Source organism: Gymnoscopelus braueri, assembly GCF_963280865.1.
Source record: "Gymnoscopelus braueri genome assembly, chromosome: 7".
In the NCBI taxonomy this organism is placed as follows: Eukaryota; Metazoa; Chordata; class Actinopteri; order Myctophiformes; family Myctophidae; genus Gymnoscopelus; species Gymnoscopelus braueri.
Window position 1 is genome coordinate 41,052,952 of NC_137608.1, and position 16,382 is coordinate 41,069,333.

Here is a 16,382-nt window from a genome sequence, read left to right on the forward strand (position 1 = left end):
GATTCTGCAATAGAAATAAATAAGCAACCAGGGTCTATGAAAACAAGCCCAAAAGAAGCGAGCCCATGCATCGCCCTTTAAACATAATACATTCACATAGGCTATTTGAAAATAACGATCGACGCGTTGTGAGCTTGTAGATTTGCTATTTCTTTTTTTTTAAATCTTGAAAACTATTTGACATTTTAACAACACAAATCAAAACATAGGGAAACAAGACCAAATAAACAACTACACTTTTGAAACAAGCCCCAAAAAAGGCAACCCGCGCAACTACCAATATTTACAAGCGACAGAAAAACAAGCCCAAAGTAGCTTAATCGTAAGCGGACATGGCAACACTGGTGCGAGTGACTTGATGCAAGGAGTGGACCCAAGTGGACCAATCATAACACGGAAACAGTGACGTCTATTATATCCCATCTGGACCCCATAGCCCGGGAGGTGGTGGCGCTGTGATTGGCCAGACTTTGTTGACTTTAGAGACTGAGTGACAACTACTGGTGACGCGAGGTTAGACAACTACAATCGTCATTATCCCATTATTTAATTTAATAGTTTCCCCTCTAGTTTAAAAGAAAAAGGGTGGTGGGAGGGGACGCGGGGCTTTGGAGGCATTACATTCTGGAAAGACTAATGTACACCGCATATTATGCATACACACACACACACACACATACACACACACACACACACACACACACACACACACACACACACACACACACACGTATCTGCACATACATACACATTTATAATAATATATGTATTTTTAATATTACATGTAAAATACATACAAAATATAAATCAACAACGAAGACAGCGCATAACAAAACAACTATAAATAAAATAATGTAAATTTGTGAAATTCTCACATTGAGAATTTGAGAGTCAACTCTTTTTTTTTTTTTTACATTTTTTATTGACAATCTTATAGTACAAAATAATTCAGGTAATCAACCAGCAGATACTTGAACATAAAAGATACGAACAACACAAAAAACAAACACATTTGAGAGTTGACTCATCGAGGGATCTGTGTTCGGCGTCACGTGGTCTATGACGTATGTTTCAGTGGACAGGAGGAGGGCGGTTTGAAGCAAAGCGTGAGAGAAATAACACTGATGTAAACATTAACATAAAGTCCAACTCTTCTACGGGAAAAGTTGTAAAAGAAAGTGTCTGCTGCTGGATTTCACAAAGACGGTTCGTTTGCAAGGTAGCGTACATTAAGTTACTGAGGGTTTCCCGGCTTTAATTCACACATTGCCATGGAGCGGCTGTCTGCAGCTACATTAGCTATTAAAGCTAACGTTAGCTGACTGTTTAGCTGTTATAGACTGCAGCTTGTATAATTCCCTACTAGCAGGGGTCTAGGGGTCTTCAACAGGGGTTCGGAATCCCTAGGGCATTGGTTCTCAAAGTGGGGTCCGGGGACCCCCATGGGTCCTTAAGGGAGTTCCAGGGGGTCCCCAGCTAAATGATAGATTAGGCACCAAATGGACCCTTATGGGTCTGTAACTCTGAGAGTGTACAAATGGACCCTAACGGGTCCATTTGGTTCCATTTGTACACTCTCAGAGTTATATTGACATAGATAAAAATTGCGGTCCAAGTGATAGAAATGCCATTAAATGGGGGTCTGTCTGTAGCCCTAGTGCATGTCAAACTGGGGGTCCTTGAAATTAAAATGGTTGAGAATTACTGCTAGAGCCGTAAAAAATCTTCTCTTATGGGGGTCCCTGGCATATCTTTTGAAATGGGGGTCCGCGGGCTAATAAGTGTCAATTTGGGGGTCCTTGACATGAAAAAGTTTGAGAACCACTGCCCTAGGGGGTCCTTAGAGTTACTACGGGGGGGGGGGGGGGGGTCACCGCATCTTTGTGTGATAGGATATATATATATTTTTTACATTAACCACTTGAACCCTAGCATCCCTGTTCTGAGGAGAACTTTAGCCCAGAATGCCTCGCGCTGCGAGTCTTTGTGAGCTTTAGATAGGTTATTTTTGGGCGGTGAAACCGCCCCTATAAGTGAGATTTGGAAAAATGTACATTTTCCTGCGCTGTGATCTGGGCCCAGGAAATGTGTACAATTATCCTGCGCTGTGATTGGCCAATCACAGTCTATTCAGGACTGTGATTGGCCAGTGTCACATGACACATGTGCATAGCCCTATATAAGAAACCATAACTTGAAAAAAACCAAAAATTTGTTTTTTTCAAGTTATGGTTTCGTCCATCATAAAGAGTGTTTCAATAAATGTATTTATCTTTTGTACATGATTGGTTGACTCCATTCAGTATTGTGATTAGCTAGCAAGACACCGCCCACTTCACACAGGGTGTGATTTTTTTTTGGGCAAATAGGTTTGGTTCTTTGTTTTTAGTTTTTTCTTGTTTTTTAGTTTTTCTTACCTTTTTAAAATGTTCTGCATAGTTGTGTATATCTGTCTGTCTTTTATTGTCTCCATGAATTGAGTATGTGAGGATTCCATTTGAAACAAGACATTGCAGCTTTCCTGGGCTATCCATTTTAGTTGACCTTGTATTGTAAACTGTACTTCCATGTGCTTTTTCTCTGCAAGCTTCTGAATAAAGTATTCAATCAATAATGTAGAGGGAAAAAACAGAGTCGACCAATGACCAAGTACAGAGTGAAAGGTCAAGTTTACAAGTGTCAAGTGGTTAAATGTTTGAAAATACACATGAATCCAACATATTATACTGATGACAGTGTCAAGTCTATGAAGCTCTATGAAATCTATGAAAAAGTGTAATCTGCAACACATTTTTTATACCATGTCGTGGGGCTCTCTGCTTTGTCTCTCTCTCAGCGAGGGGGTCCTTGGACTGAAAAACGTTGAAGACCACTGCCCTACAGCCACGGTCAGGTTGACCTGAAAACAGTTCTTTAAACGATGGCGAGTGTTCACGAAAGCTTGTATTTCAACCCAATGATGACGAACGGTGTCGTCCACGCCAATGTGTTTGGTATCAAAGATTGGGTGACGCCGTATAAGATCTCTGTCCTCGCCTTGCTTTCTGAGATGGCCACGTCTAAGATTGCTCTGCCAGAAAGAAGGCGACTTAACAAACTGATTTTGCCTCTACAACAGGTTAGTTACTTGCTCTCATATTGTTAAAACCTGTGGAATTGCATACAGTTCAACCTCTGCATGTATCTTGAATCTGAATGTTTCTCATAATTTGTGGTCACCTCTGCCATCACTAGGGACCAGACTTGACTCTTGGACAGTTTATTAAGACTGTAGAAGATTGTTGCCCTCAAACTGCATATGGTGTTAAATACAGGTATACATTTTGGAGATAATATTGTATTGTTGATTGCTTCCCCTTTATTCTCAATGTCTTTATTTTTTTACATGTTAGCCATTTGTATTGACTACAGACCATACATCATCTTGTATAACGTTTGGTTTCATTTGTTAAAGGCTACAGGAAATGACTGATGGAGTTCTTCACATGGAGTGTTTCTTTTCCACTCTCCCCACACCTTACAATGCCTTTGAATCTGAGGCTTATAAAACCAGTGTTGTTGGTGAGTAATCTTTTGTAACTCTTAACATTCTGGTTGAAAGCCAGTTGTCAATTCAGTGATTCCCCATCAGGAAACCTAGGCTGTCTCATATATGTTGTTGCGTGTACTAAAACGGTGGTTCTCAACCTGTGGGGGGCGGGGGGGTCCCCACTCCCCAGATGATTAGCTTAATGTGCAACATTTGTTTTCTCACTCAACAGTAAACAAACCAACATACAGTATAAGTGTATACAGGGTATCTGCACATTGTAAAGTGACAATTAAAGACTTTTAAGACCTTTTTAATGCCACTCAAATTAAACAATTACACCATTTATGCGTCAAAAGTAATCAACAAACTACCGTATACTATAAAAAACATCCATTGGCCAAATTGTGAAATATTAAGTGAGAAAGAGGCAGATCTACATGCTCAGCCTCGCGAGACGTTGTGAACTTGTAGATCTGCTATTTTCACAATATTTATCTGTGGAACCGAGTCAAACTAAATGTGATGCCTCAACTCCTACAATTTCAAGTGCTTTTCGGGGTGGGGGATCTCCAGTTCAAACATAATTATTTTTTGGGGGCTTGCAGCCTGAAAAGGTTGAGAACCACTGTACTACACTAGTCCTCAATGAGAGTCCAGGGTCCTTGAGAGGGTTCTAGGGTTTCGCCAGCTAAATGATAAATACTACAGTGAGGAATAAAATAAACTCTTTATGGGTCATCAACTCAGATTTAAATGAACACTGAGGATTTTATTGTGTAGTTTGGGATCGTATCAAATGGGGGTCCGTGGCCTACGGTAATGCATATCAAACTGAGGATCCTTCAAATTACAAAGGTTCAGATCGACTGTATTAAGGCAATAAGCTAATTATTCTCCTTGAATCCATGTTTTTAGGTCTTTTTATGAGGCATATGCTTCTTGCCTACAACAAACTGTCCTTCAGCCAAGTGTACAAGCTCTACAAGTCCTTGCAGCAGTACTACCTCAGCCACTACAGCAAGCCTAAAGGCCAGGTGGAGTTGCCTCCACCATTGTTTGCGGATGACGCAGACATGGACCTCACTGGTAATGAGGACGCCATAGTGGACCGGGTAAAGAAGGAGGAACCAGCAGACACACCGCTGCACGAGTCAGAGCTTCGGTTGGTAAAAATGTTTTTGTACAGTGCCATTATTTATATTTATCATATGCTATTGACTTTTAACCACTTAAGACCCATTTTAACCCAAAATGTAGTTATTTCACCTGACTTTCCGGGGGGAATTTTTTTTTGGATGTCTAAAGGAGCATGTATTGCACTTTAAAAGTCCCAATAGGTTTTTATTAGTCAATGCTGTTAATGCTTCTATGAATACAAACTATAATCTATTCTGTTAGAATATATCATCATTAGCCACTGCACAGAAGCCTTTATTTTTTGAAGTTCTGTATTTTCTTTTTATTATTGTTCTTCTGCATTTTAGAACTGATGATGCACCAAGTAGAGGTCCCCTTTCACAAAAACAAGCAGAGTATTTTCTTGCAAGGCAGGTGAGTAAGGGTCAACAATTTTCTTTGTCATTTTAAGGACAGGGGTAGGCTGTTGCCATACGGTACCTGAGTTCTATAACTTTGCTATGCTGTTGAGAATAAAGCAAATGGATATTGTACACTTTATGTACTGTACATTGCACATCAACTTGTTTTTATTTCATCTGCACAAATTACTGATGATACTGTATATTTATTTGATTATTAGTCAGTTTTCAACTATGTTCTGTTGAGCAAACAGATTTGTGCTGTAGCAATGAGTGGTATTTGGCATTGATTTCAAACATCCCTTCTCCCCAGGCCTATCTTCTGAAGAATGATGAGAACAAATCTCTAAAGCCAGCAGCCTTACAGGATGAGCTCAACAACATGCTGAAATTTAACCCAGACTTTGCCGAAGCGGTGAGGGTCCACTCTCATCCACTCCCTCACATTCATTTGCATCACAGTTGGAAACTAACTTTTTTTATTAGCCACTTTTTTTTTTACCTGGTGTCCCTATTTTGTGCATCTTTTCAAAAAGATTTCCAAAAATGAAATACAAATGGTGAAAACAGCAGCTCTACAAGATCAAAACGCATCATGATGCAACACTTTCTGATCTTGTAGATAGGCTATTTTCGCTATCCTTAATTTCCAATGTCAATGTTGGGTCGACGGTGGACGTCACAAGCGTAAAATTCATTGATGTCACTCAACGGAAACCGTTGTCTAACTACGCATAATTTGCATATGTGGCCCTGGAGTCGCCATTGTTGAGGCTCACTGTGTCCCTTTTATGCCCATATATGGATTTCTGTGTTAGCCATGCACAAATATGTTTTTTCTATTATGAAAAAAGTAATTGAAAAAACACAGCCCCTCACGCATTAGAAGGACAATATCAGTCACCAGAACCAAGGACAGGTGTTTTCGATGAATCTAACATGGTTAAAATGGAGTTTGAAGTTACAATGGGTTTGTATAGGAAGGGTGCATTTCTGATAAAATGAATATCAAATATCTAAATACTGAATCAAGCAACTTAAAAACTGTCTGTGGTGCTCACAAAAGCCAGAGTATACGGTAAAATTACCCCAAACATGTTTGAAAGTGAAATATCCCTTTAAGAGGTTAACCGTCGATGGTAGGGGCAGATGGATTTTAGCATTCACCATAACTGTTCTACAAACCAAATTGTCTATTAACAAGCTGTCTCAACGTTTGCTTTTTACTTGCCAAACTGTATTTCCTCTCATTTTTCCTCTATGCTCACCATCCATTTTCTCTTTTACTGTCCTATATAAATAAAGTAGAAAAACAAACAAACAAAAGGAAACATCATTATTGCAAATGTCATTCAGTAGGTTTAAGAGAGAACCCAGAGAGGCAGATGTTTGTCTTTAATTGGCTGCCTTGTGTCTCTTCCTCAGCATTACCTGAACTACTTGAACAGCATACGAGTTCAGGACATCTACATCTCCACACACAGTCTCCTGCATTACTTTGACCGCCTCATTCTGTCGGGCAGTGAAGGAAAGAGCAATGGGGATGAGGGTTATGGCAGGAGCCTTCGCTATGCTGCCCTCAATCTAGCCAGTCTGCACTGTCGCTTTGGCCACTAGTGAGTGATGTTTAATGAAAGCCTTTATACACATCTAGAATAATTTGGATTAGACTTTATTGTCAAGTTACACAGATACACTGCGTTCACATTGTTGCGACAAGGCTGCAAAACATTGCCGCAGAATCGCCATTGAAGTGTTGCTGAAGACATTGCATAAATATAAAGGGAACTCAACTCGTTACCGGCAAGAATGAGTCTGACCCTTCCATTTACACTACAGAGCAAGAATTGTGAGGAGAGTGAAGGGGACTGGAAACTGTGCAACAAACCTGTAGCTTTGTCGCTGTTAGTGTGAACGTTGCAATAGACTTGTTGAACTCTCCCTTTCACATGCATGCATGGGTATGTTAGTAGAGACAAATGCGCACATACACACACGCACAAAGCATTCTATGCATTATACATTGTTTAATTACTGAGGTCAGAATACTGGGACACCTGTGGCTTGATTGATTGATGTACTTTATTTAGTAGGACATGAGGACAACAGTACATGGAAGTACAAATTCACAATACAAGGTCTACTAAACTGGAAGGCTCATAAAGCACTAAGCTTGTTTAAAAAGAGATCCCCATGCACACAAATCATGATGACATAAGAGACAGACAGATATACACACTACTATACAGAACGTCATACAATCAGCTTACAGATGTGCAGAGGCTACAACCAGAGTCTTTAAAGTTACTAACTAGTCAGCCTCTATCTCTAGGCCAACCTCCCTTCTGGTTAAAATGTGACTGATACAGTTTTGTTTCTTCTGCAGTCAGCAAGCTGGCCTGGCTCTACAAGAGGCTATCCGCATCGCCCAGGAGTCCAACGATCATGTGTGCTTGCAGCACTGTCTGGTAAAATGATGCTCTTTTTTTATTATTATTGTTTAATTATGTTACTTTAATTTGATTTATTCTTAGCTTTTATTGTATTGCTTCTTTCCTGTGTGTTTTAAATTGCACTGCTGCCTGTTATGACCCAAGGCTCCCTTGGAAAGGAGATTTTTTATCTCGACTGCATTTTGTCCTAGTTAAATAAATAAAGGTAAAATAAAATATGTTCTTTTAAATATTTTTTGAATGCACCTTTTGTGTCTCTTCTCTATCTCAAACTGTTTTCCCTCTACACTTTTTTTGTATTTTTTTTTTTGCGGTGTCATGCCTCAGAGTTGGCTCTACACACTGGAACAGATGAAAGGATCTAACAGCTCAGTGTTGACTGCGGATTCTGTGAAAATGGCTGCACATTTCTGTCTTCCGGTAAGAAAAGCATGAGCCTTCAGACAGCAACAGTTCAGGACAGTGGCAGTTAATACTCCCTAGATGTACATTAACTGCACCACCCACACTTCTCTATGCTCTCTCTTCTCTAGTATTTGGCTTCTCTGGGGATTCAGTCATTGGTCCAGCAGGGGGCGGTACAGGGCAAGACAGCCCATGAGCTGATGGCTGCACTGAAGGACACAGATATCCTGCACTGGAAGCACAGTCTGTCAGAGCTGATAGAGATCAGCCTAGCCCAGACTACCTCCATATGGAGGATGTATGGCAAGAGGTCAGTCTCCCTTTCCTTGCCTTGCTGAGACTACAGTTCTTTGGCATCCATTGGTATCCTGGGATGCCACAATGCTCTCTTTTTCTCTATACTCGCATAATTTTAAGTCTCACAAAAATGCCAATTTAATTTACTGAGAAAAGAGCTTCCACACATTCTGATCTGTGCTAAAGAGTAATTGGTTTATCTGCTGTTTCTGACCATAAACTATTTACAGTTAAAATCTTTCCTGGCAGGAACACTGAGTGATTCACAGACATTCGTCCATTCTAAAGTGTGTTTTATTCTTATTGGTTAATGGTTTATTTCCCTATATGGTACCAGGAAGCACATTGTGCAACAAAAACATTGAGTAGCAAATATCATAATCATGCATAATAATAAATAATCATAATAGTTGTGATTACAATATTCAGCAAAATAATCAGGATGATCATTTTAGTCATAATCGTGCGGCCATAGCACTTTTTGATTACCTTGTTACCTTGATGCCAGTTGTTGCTATCAACCAAAAAGCTAAGGCAAAGCTCATAATCAATATTAATTTTATTAAAAGCCATGATGCTGAATAATAGCCATACCATTCACTTTAGTAGCCTTTTTTGCAACACCTAACAAACAACAAATTGTGTTTTCCACATTTATGTGTAACGGAATTATTGTGAAAAATATACCAGTGGAAAATTATATAAAAAATAACTTGACTTAAAAATAACGACGGCTTGACTTTAATTGTAGTGTTGTAGGCAAAATAGTAATTGTGGATAAAATCAGATTGCAACATATTTGGAAATTGTCAACATACTTATCATAGGCCAACTCCACTAGGCTGGCTATGAATCACCAGTGAGCATGTTTTTACTTGTATGTTGAGCTGCAGTGAACTATACGAGTGGCCAACTGGACAATAACTGAAAAAGTCAATATTCTCTGACTTTGCGCTTGTTCCATCACCTTGTCTTGTGCAGCACCATGGCTCAGCAACAGGCCCAGCTCCTTCTGAACATGAGCAGTCTGGAGCCAGTCAACTTTGGCGTCCAGCAGAACAACACGGAGGCCTTCGCTGTGGCGCTATGCCACCTGGCTGAGCTGCATGCTGAGCAGGTAGCGCATCCGATTTAATCTCATCTGTCTGGTTGCTGTCCTGCTGTTACAATACCCCCCATTAGTCTGTATGCCCTGCCTTGCTGCAAGGTAATCAACATTGATCAGGTCTCCTTTCCAGCCCGTCCCCTGGGCTGAGTTCCAGTGTTGGCCCTAGAGTAAGCCTTGTTTTGTCCATGCGGCTGTTCTGTTGACAGGGCCTGTATGGTGCCGTGTCAGAGGTTCTCAAGCACCTGAAGGAACAGTTTCCTCCTCACACGCAACATGCTAAGGTGAGTTGAACTACCGCCCAGTTTGATGTACCGCTGGTCCCTGGTCAGATATGTGCTGAAAACATTTTGTCATTCAGACAGCAACGTTAAAAAATATCCAATGTGGGGTTTATCACATTTTACATTATTTGTATAAAATTGGGCTGAAATTAAGTCCAGCAATTCAACAACCATGTTAAAAAGAAAGCGATTAATCTGGGATCTTCACGGGATCTTCACAAGGAGTGCACAGTCTTCTGTAACCACTGAGCAGTGACAACACTTGCTGCTGTCGACTGTTCCTCACTATACACTCAACACACTCTACATGGCCAGATTCAGGGTAATTCTCGCCTTTGCTGACATTGTATTTCATTGTCGTAAGATGCCATCAGGATAATGCTGGTTAGATATTCTAATATGGCAAGATATTCTCATAGAGGGTAGCTGAAAAACAGGAAAATTCCTGCTTTCAGTCGTTTTCAGGGTCCAGCCAGAAGTCGACTTCTAAGTTCTACATTGGTTTTGCATTTCTGCTTTAGTTAGCATTGAAAAGTGGGATTAACGCTGGGGATGAACCACTGTTAGTGATAAATATGAAATTTGTTTGAAATCCTGACATTTACCATATCTGGTATGTGCACTTCCATTTTTTTCTAAGTGCTGTTGATGCCATGATGTTTTTGTCTGAAACAGCTTTGGATGTTGTGTGAGCTGAAAATCCAGTTTGAAAGACTCATGAACGATGGGAAATACCACTTGGCAGAGCCGCAGGTCACTGCCATCGCTGCCTTAAACAACTCTGAGGGATTGTACAGGTATATTTGTCTAGCCAATACAAATACAAACTTAGCCTAAAATGTATATGTAAGTAGCCTTGGGAACCAACGATTCCCGAGCCACCATCAGGCGGCTTGATGTACAAGTACATCCCCCAACCATAATGTAGATGTACAACCCCTGGACATGACGCTAGTATGTCGCAGGGTCTTAACCACAATCTAACCCTTGATGCTGAGTGCCAAGTAGGGAGGCATTGGGTCGCATTGTATAGTCTTTGGTATATGACCCAGCCGGGGAATTGAACCTCGACCTCCCAATCTCAGGGCGGACACTCTAACCACATGCCCAGTACATATAATTGTTTTTGAAATCTGTGTTTTTTTTAACCTATGGTCAATTAGGGCTATGGTGGTATGGAATCTTTCTTCTTTCAAGTTGTTGTTGTCATCTTGAGTTTACCAGCCATGAACTTGTTCAAAAGTGTAATTATTTCAAACACAACGCCTCAAACAAAAATCCATGAGGGTCGCTTGTAAATCCTTTAATGCAATCTTGCAAGATTAGATGTATTTGCTCTGGCATTGGTTATTTTCAACCTCCACAAATGCGGCATATTACCTCGTCTAAATTCGCAGCTGCCCCACGTCGCCTGGCTCTAGCCCAAATTGTGCAGAAATAAGCGGCTAACATTTGACTTAGAATGTAGGTACATTTTGCGTCAACTGTATGGGCATTTTACCACATAGAGAAGTAGCACTTGCCATCTAACTCACACTGTTGACTTTATGCTTCTGTCTTTTATGTGCGTCTTGTGAGTATTCATATTCAGTTGAACGTTATCTGTAGATGGAATACTCAAGCCGAGAAATAATGAGGAATAATCGGACACACACGAAAGAAAGTGCTTGCCCCTTTAAGGCCAACTTAAGTCTTTAATCCACATCAATAATGATGGGTGTGTCATACTTAGAAGTGTGTGTGCTCCATTTCTAATGTTTGTTTTTGTCATCAAACAGGAAAGCTCAAGTGCTGAAGGCCCTTAACAGGACCACTGAAGCCTACAGCATTTTACAGAAGCTACAAGTACACTGTGAGAGGTCAAAATGTACAGAAATGATTATCAGGTAAGAGGATAGGAGACTTTGTCTTGCATTGAACACAACATTTTGTGTTCATTTTTAACCTGAAATATTTCTTAACGCACAATCACATTTGGTAGAGGTTTTGGTGTGTAGTTGCCATGACGTAACTACAAAAATAGTTTTTGGCTGATATAAAAATATATATACATATGTTTATACATATTTATATATATATATATATATATATATATATATATATATATATATATATATATATATATATATATATATATATATATATATATATATATATATATATATATATATATATATATATATATATATATATATATATTTATGATATAAAAATATATCAGCCAAAATAGTCTCCCCATTGAGTTACATTGCATGGTCAAACAGGTCTCTGTTTGACCATAGTCAGAAAACAAGTGTATTCTGACTATGTGTAAAATGACAAACCTGCGTTTTTCTCTTTTGTCCCATCTGTTTACAATAATTGATAAAGATACTGTCATTTCTTAGACATGTTATAGCTGAAGCTTCTTCCTTATTCAAATAGTAAAATCAGCACAAAGTTGACCTAAATCATAATGCTGTTATGTTTTGTACTTTTATACATTGGCAGAATCCAATTTGTTTATCAACTAAAAGTCTGTATTTGAGACCTGTTTAAAGTTAGTTTTATCTAAGAGGAGCAACTATTGAAGATGTCTTGCCAATATTTTGAGTTACATAATGGCAACTATAACTACACAACCCAAACCTCTACCAAAGCATCTCTGTCATCAACGGCTGCTTTATAATTTTAGATTATGAATATAAGCAATGAGTGATGACAGAGGGGTTTTAATAGTATATTGATTTGAGGGTTTTAATATATTGATTTGTGTGTAAGTGATTAATCTTGGCCTTGTTGTCTTTAATTTGTTTTGTTTATATCTCCTGCAGGGTGATGCTTTCCACTGCTGCGCTCCACTGGGAGTCTTCTGGCTTCTCCACAGCCCTCCCCCTCCTGTTGAAGGCCTTGGCTTTGGCTAGACAGCACCATCTGCAGGCCCTGGCTTCAGAGACAATCCTCCACTTGGCCTTCACTCAAGTCAGTCACAGACAGGCATCTTTATTGTCTAACCATAACTATCCTTACTATGGGATGGCTGTTATCGGGGACAAATCTCCTTCCTCTGATGCACATACCGTGTTTCCAGAGCCTGATTTTGGTACAACTAACATTTGAGCGTGTTGCTGACAGTTATCCTTACCTGCTGTTAGTGCTACTATGTACTAGGCTGGCATTGCTTGTGAATGATCACGTGGGATCACTCACAAGTTCCCCACGATGGGCAACTTGTGTGTGATCCCATGTGATTAGTCTGGCAATGCCAGGCTAATTTTGTACCATCGAGCTGCCCATTCCATTCCATTATTGTTCCCACACATAATAGTATATGCAAACTGCAAACAGCATAGTGACAGGTTCATAATACATACCTATTTCATTTTTTTCCTTCATTTCTTTTTCTTTTACATTGTTGTTTATGGTCTTCTCTGTAGCTGATGTTGGGAGTACCTGAACAGGCTCTGAGTGTCTTAAATGAAGCCATGGAACCGATTCTGGCACACGGAGCAGTCATGGACAAAGGCCGAGCTCTCCTGCTGGCAGCCCGCTGTCAGATGGCAATGGCTGGGTTCAGGCCAAATGGACAAGGTCAAGCAGGTAACAGCCTTAGGCGCTTTGCCAAATACAGATCCCTATCATTAACCATTAACCAAGCAAAATTAGCTGCTGCCAATATCAAAATGTCTCAGTAATGTCAGGTATCTCAATCCTCCTGATCACAATATTTACCAATTTGATAGGGCACATAAAGTTATACAATTATTTAAGGTGACCAAACAGCATACAGTATACCTACCAAATAATATTTATCCTCCACTATGCTTGTTTTGTTTTCCATCAAAGAATGAGCTGCATAGTGCAACATTAAGGAAACCTGTTGTATATGGTGTAATAATTCTGTAATTATGGTAATTTGTCAGAAGTATTGTTTAAAAGCATTTTATTTTCAAACAGACTACGAACCTCTGTCATTAAGTGAACACGAACAACAACCACAATGTCTTTGGTTTGATTCCCATTTTGGGTCCTGTATTGCACATCAACCATCTTTCTATCTTGCTTCACCTTCCAGTTACTATTCAATAGTCTTATTCCTAAGCGCTAGGGGTGTCACGATACGCCTAATCCACGATTTGATTCGACTTTCGATTTTAAGGTCACGATTCGATTCGATTTTCGATACGATATATATTTTTTAAACGTCTTTTTTTCCAGCTTTGAGGGCTATATGATTATTAATTTAGGCTATTGTCTTCATTTGTAAAGAAAAACACATGTTTCTCAATAAGTCCCTTTTATTTGAATAATATCAAATGAGAATTAGAATTAAAAAAAGGGTTTTATGCCCTTACAACAACTGTCATTTTCAGATTCTTCTTTAAGATGAGTTAACAACAACATTCTTGTGAAGCTCTATAACTAAATAAAATCTAAATAACAACTGTTATTTGGCTACATGTTCTTAAACATCTTAAAGTATGTTCACATTGTTTGAACAGGTAAGAGCTTTAACAAACAATACATGTGAATAATAAGCTAACCCAGGGGTCTTCAACAGTTTAAAAAAAAAATGTTTTACCTTAACCCTATCCCATTTCTGAGGTGAACTTTAGCCAAAAATAGCAGATCTACAAGCTCACAACGCCTCCCGCTGCGAGGCGTTGTGAGCTTGTAGATCGGCTATTTTTGGCCGAGAGGTATAGGTGTAGAGGGGAAAAAAGAGAAGACGGAGCAACTATCAATGTGGAGCATAATCGACAAACGGTAGCCGTTTTGTCAACAACGTGTCGGGTGCCCTCATAATTCACTGGGAAGCCAAAATATTGCCAGACTTTTGACTTAAAGGAAGCGGGAGGGTTTTCCAATTATTCCGTTTGTGTATCATCATTACCATCGCTGGCATCAGCAGTGGCCATGGTGAAATGTAAAGTAGTAGTACAGACGCAACGCTACAGCGGTCTCTCGAACGGAGCTCTCTCTCTCTATCTCCTCCAAACTCTTCTGGTGTGTGTGAGTTTGTCCTGTCGTCTTTTTTTTCTCCCCTGTCGTAAGCATGCATGCGCGATGCACGGAAAAACACAACAGCGGCTCGAGCATTTTAATTAACCCTTGAATCGCGATACGGCTTTTGATTTCTGTGTCTTTTTCGGTTCGATTTCGATACGTATCGAGTATCGTAACACCCTTACTAAGCGCAAATCCCATTAAACAACATGAACAGCATGGCTTTATTTTTGTTTTCTCTTTCCAGCTCTGAGTTTGGCAGTCCAGACATTGGAAGAGGCTGCGTCATATTTCTCCATGTTGAACTGTAAGGAGCGTCTCCGTGACGTGTACTACCTGCAGGCTCGGCTCTACCACGCCTCGGGACAAACACCCCAACGTAACAAATGTGCCATGCTGTTCCGCCTGCTGGACCTGGAATTGCAGTCACCAGGAGCATCAGTTGCCATGCGACTGTAGCTGTTCCCTCGTCACAGATTTAACCACATTAACCGTGGTATCCCTATAATGGGCATGTCGTTATAGGCAAGAAAATCGCAGGAAAAGGAGCCTAGTCCTAGTACACGGTGTACACCAGTGTTGCGCAGTGAAAATAGCAGATCTTCAAGCTCACGACACGTGAGCTTGTACATAGGCTATTTTCATCATGTGACTGTGTCAGGCTTAAGTGGGTAACACACTATGACATTTGCGGACTGCTCAAGAGTTGAATGACACATTGTAAAATGTTCTTTTGTCATACCAATCCTCTGAAGACAAGACTGCTGAAAGTCTAATTCATGCTTCAGTGAAAAGGTGTTGCTTGACAAAGTCGCTCTACAAAACTGGCATATTTTCTGAGAACTGAGAAAAGTGTTGATGCATTGAGCTCACCATAATGTTTCTGGACTTCATGAAACGGAAACCTTAACACATTGACTGCCAGAATTATTTCATAATTTTTTGGCCAGTGCCAGAGTTTTTCATTGGAAAAAAAAAAGTACTCAGGAGCCGAAATACAGCATTTTTAAGTTTTAAGTTAACAAGGAAGTGGATAGGAGTCTAGATCTTCAACTAATCATATCTCCTTGGTCTTTGGGTGAATTTTTTTTTTTTCCACTTCACGTAGATCTACGCGATTGGCACGTGGCGGCTTTAAAGCGGTTCGCGTAGATCTACGTGATTGGCAGTCAATGTGTTAAAAGAGGCTGAGTTGACGGTTTAAGTGATTTACTCTTCAATAAGCAATTTTGGCACTTTTGTAAAATAGCAAATTGTTCTTTTTGCAATGCACCAATAAAGTGTACAATACATTATACTGAGGTGATACATCACAACATAGCTTCCCTGTTGTGCCATATTTGTTCTAATTACTGATATGATGTTAAAGCCTGATCGCCACTAGATGGTGATAAATATCTGGCCTCCCCTGTTAGAACTACATTACATTCCTTTTGTACTATTTAGGCCTAGGGACAATTCTAGAACTTCACCTTGAATTTCAGGCGACTCAATAATCCAATTAACACAGACTTTCTAATGCTACCAGAATAGAGCCGTTGTCTCTTCTGCTGTTGGATCAGGGAGGAACTTGATTGATAGGCCTAGGTTGACGATATAACAATAGCAATGTGTTCCGTCTGTCGGTGTCAACCGCAGCTTGTCAAACATGAATGTTCGCAGGCGATTCTGCAGAGTGTCACACTGAAAGTTTATCGGGCTGCTGTCATGGCTAGGGGGCTGCGTCAACCTCAGCTTTTTGATGAATGATGGTAATATCACAGTTCGCCACAAGATGAATGT

The 16,382-nt window shown here is 39.9% G+C and overlaps 1 protein-coding gene across 2 annotated transcripts; it reads left to right on the plus strand.

Moving 5' to 3' along the window:
- Window positions 1–1,087: 1,087 nt before the first annotated feature.
- Window positions 1,088–15,876, plus strand: anapc5 (anaphase promoting complex subunit 5). 2 transcript variants are annotated; one of them, XM_080433256.1, is made up of 18 exons: window positions 1,088–1,224; window positions 2,841–3,118; window positions 3,235–3,314; window positions 3,455–3,561; window positions 4,448–4,694; window positions 5,017–5,083; window positions 5,384–5,485; window positions 6,496–6,686; window positions 7,457–7,538; window positions 7,851–7,943; window positions 8,057–8,238; window positions 9,207–9,342; window positions 9,540–9,614; window positions 10,290–10,411; window positions 11,393–11,500; window positions 12,428–12,575; window positions 13,031–13,193; window positions 14,848–15,876. In XM_080433256.1, the coding sequence occupies exons 2-18, from the start codon at window positions 2,921–2,923 to the stop codon at window positions 15,057–15,059; spliced, it is 2,313 nt and encodes a 770-aa protein (XP_080289382.1). In that variant the 5' UTR covers window positions 1,088–1,224; window positions 2,841–2,920; the 3' UTR covers window positions 15,060–15,876. The 2 variants fall into 2 exon arrangements, with proteins under 2 accessions (XP_080289382.1, XP_080289381.1); XM_080433255.1 differs by having other exon boundaries at window positions 1,088–1,219; window positions 2,837–3,118.
- The last annotated feature ends 506 nt before the right edge of the window (window positions 15,877–16,382 follow it).

Coding starts and splice junctions, on each gene's coding strand:
- anapc5 (XM_080433256.1), top strand. CDS start 2,921: ATGGCGAGTGTTCACGAAAGCTTGTATTTCAACCCAATGATGACGAAC. Junction 4,695..5,016: donor CTGCACGAGTCAGAGCTTCG/GTTGGTAAAAAT, acceptor TCTGCATTTTAG/AACTGATGATGCACCAAGTA. Junction 8,239..9,206: donor TGGAGGATGTATGGCAAGAG/GTCAGTCTCCCT, acceptor TGTCTTGTGCAG/CACCATGGCTCAGCAACAGG.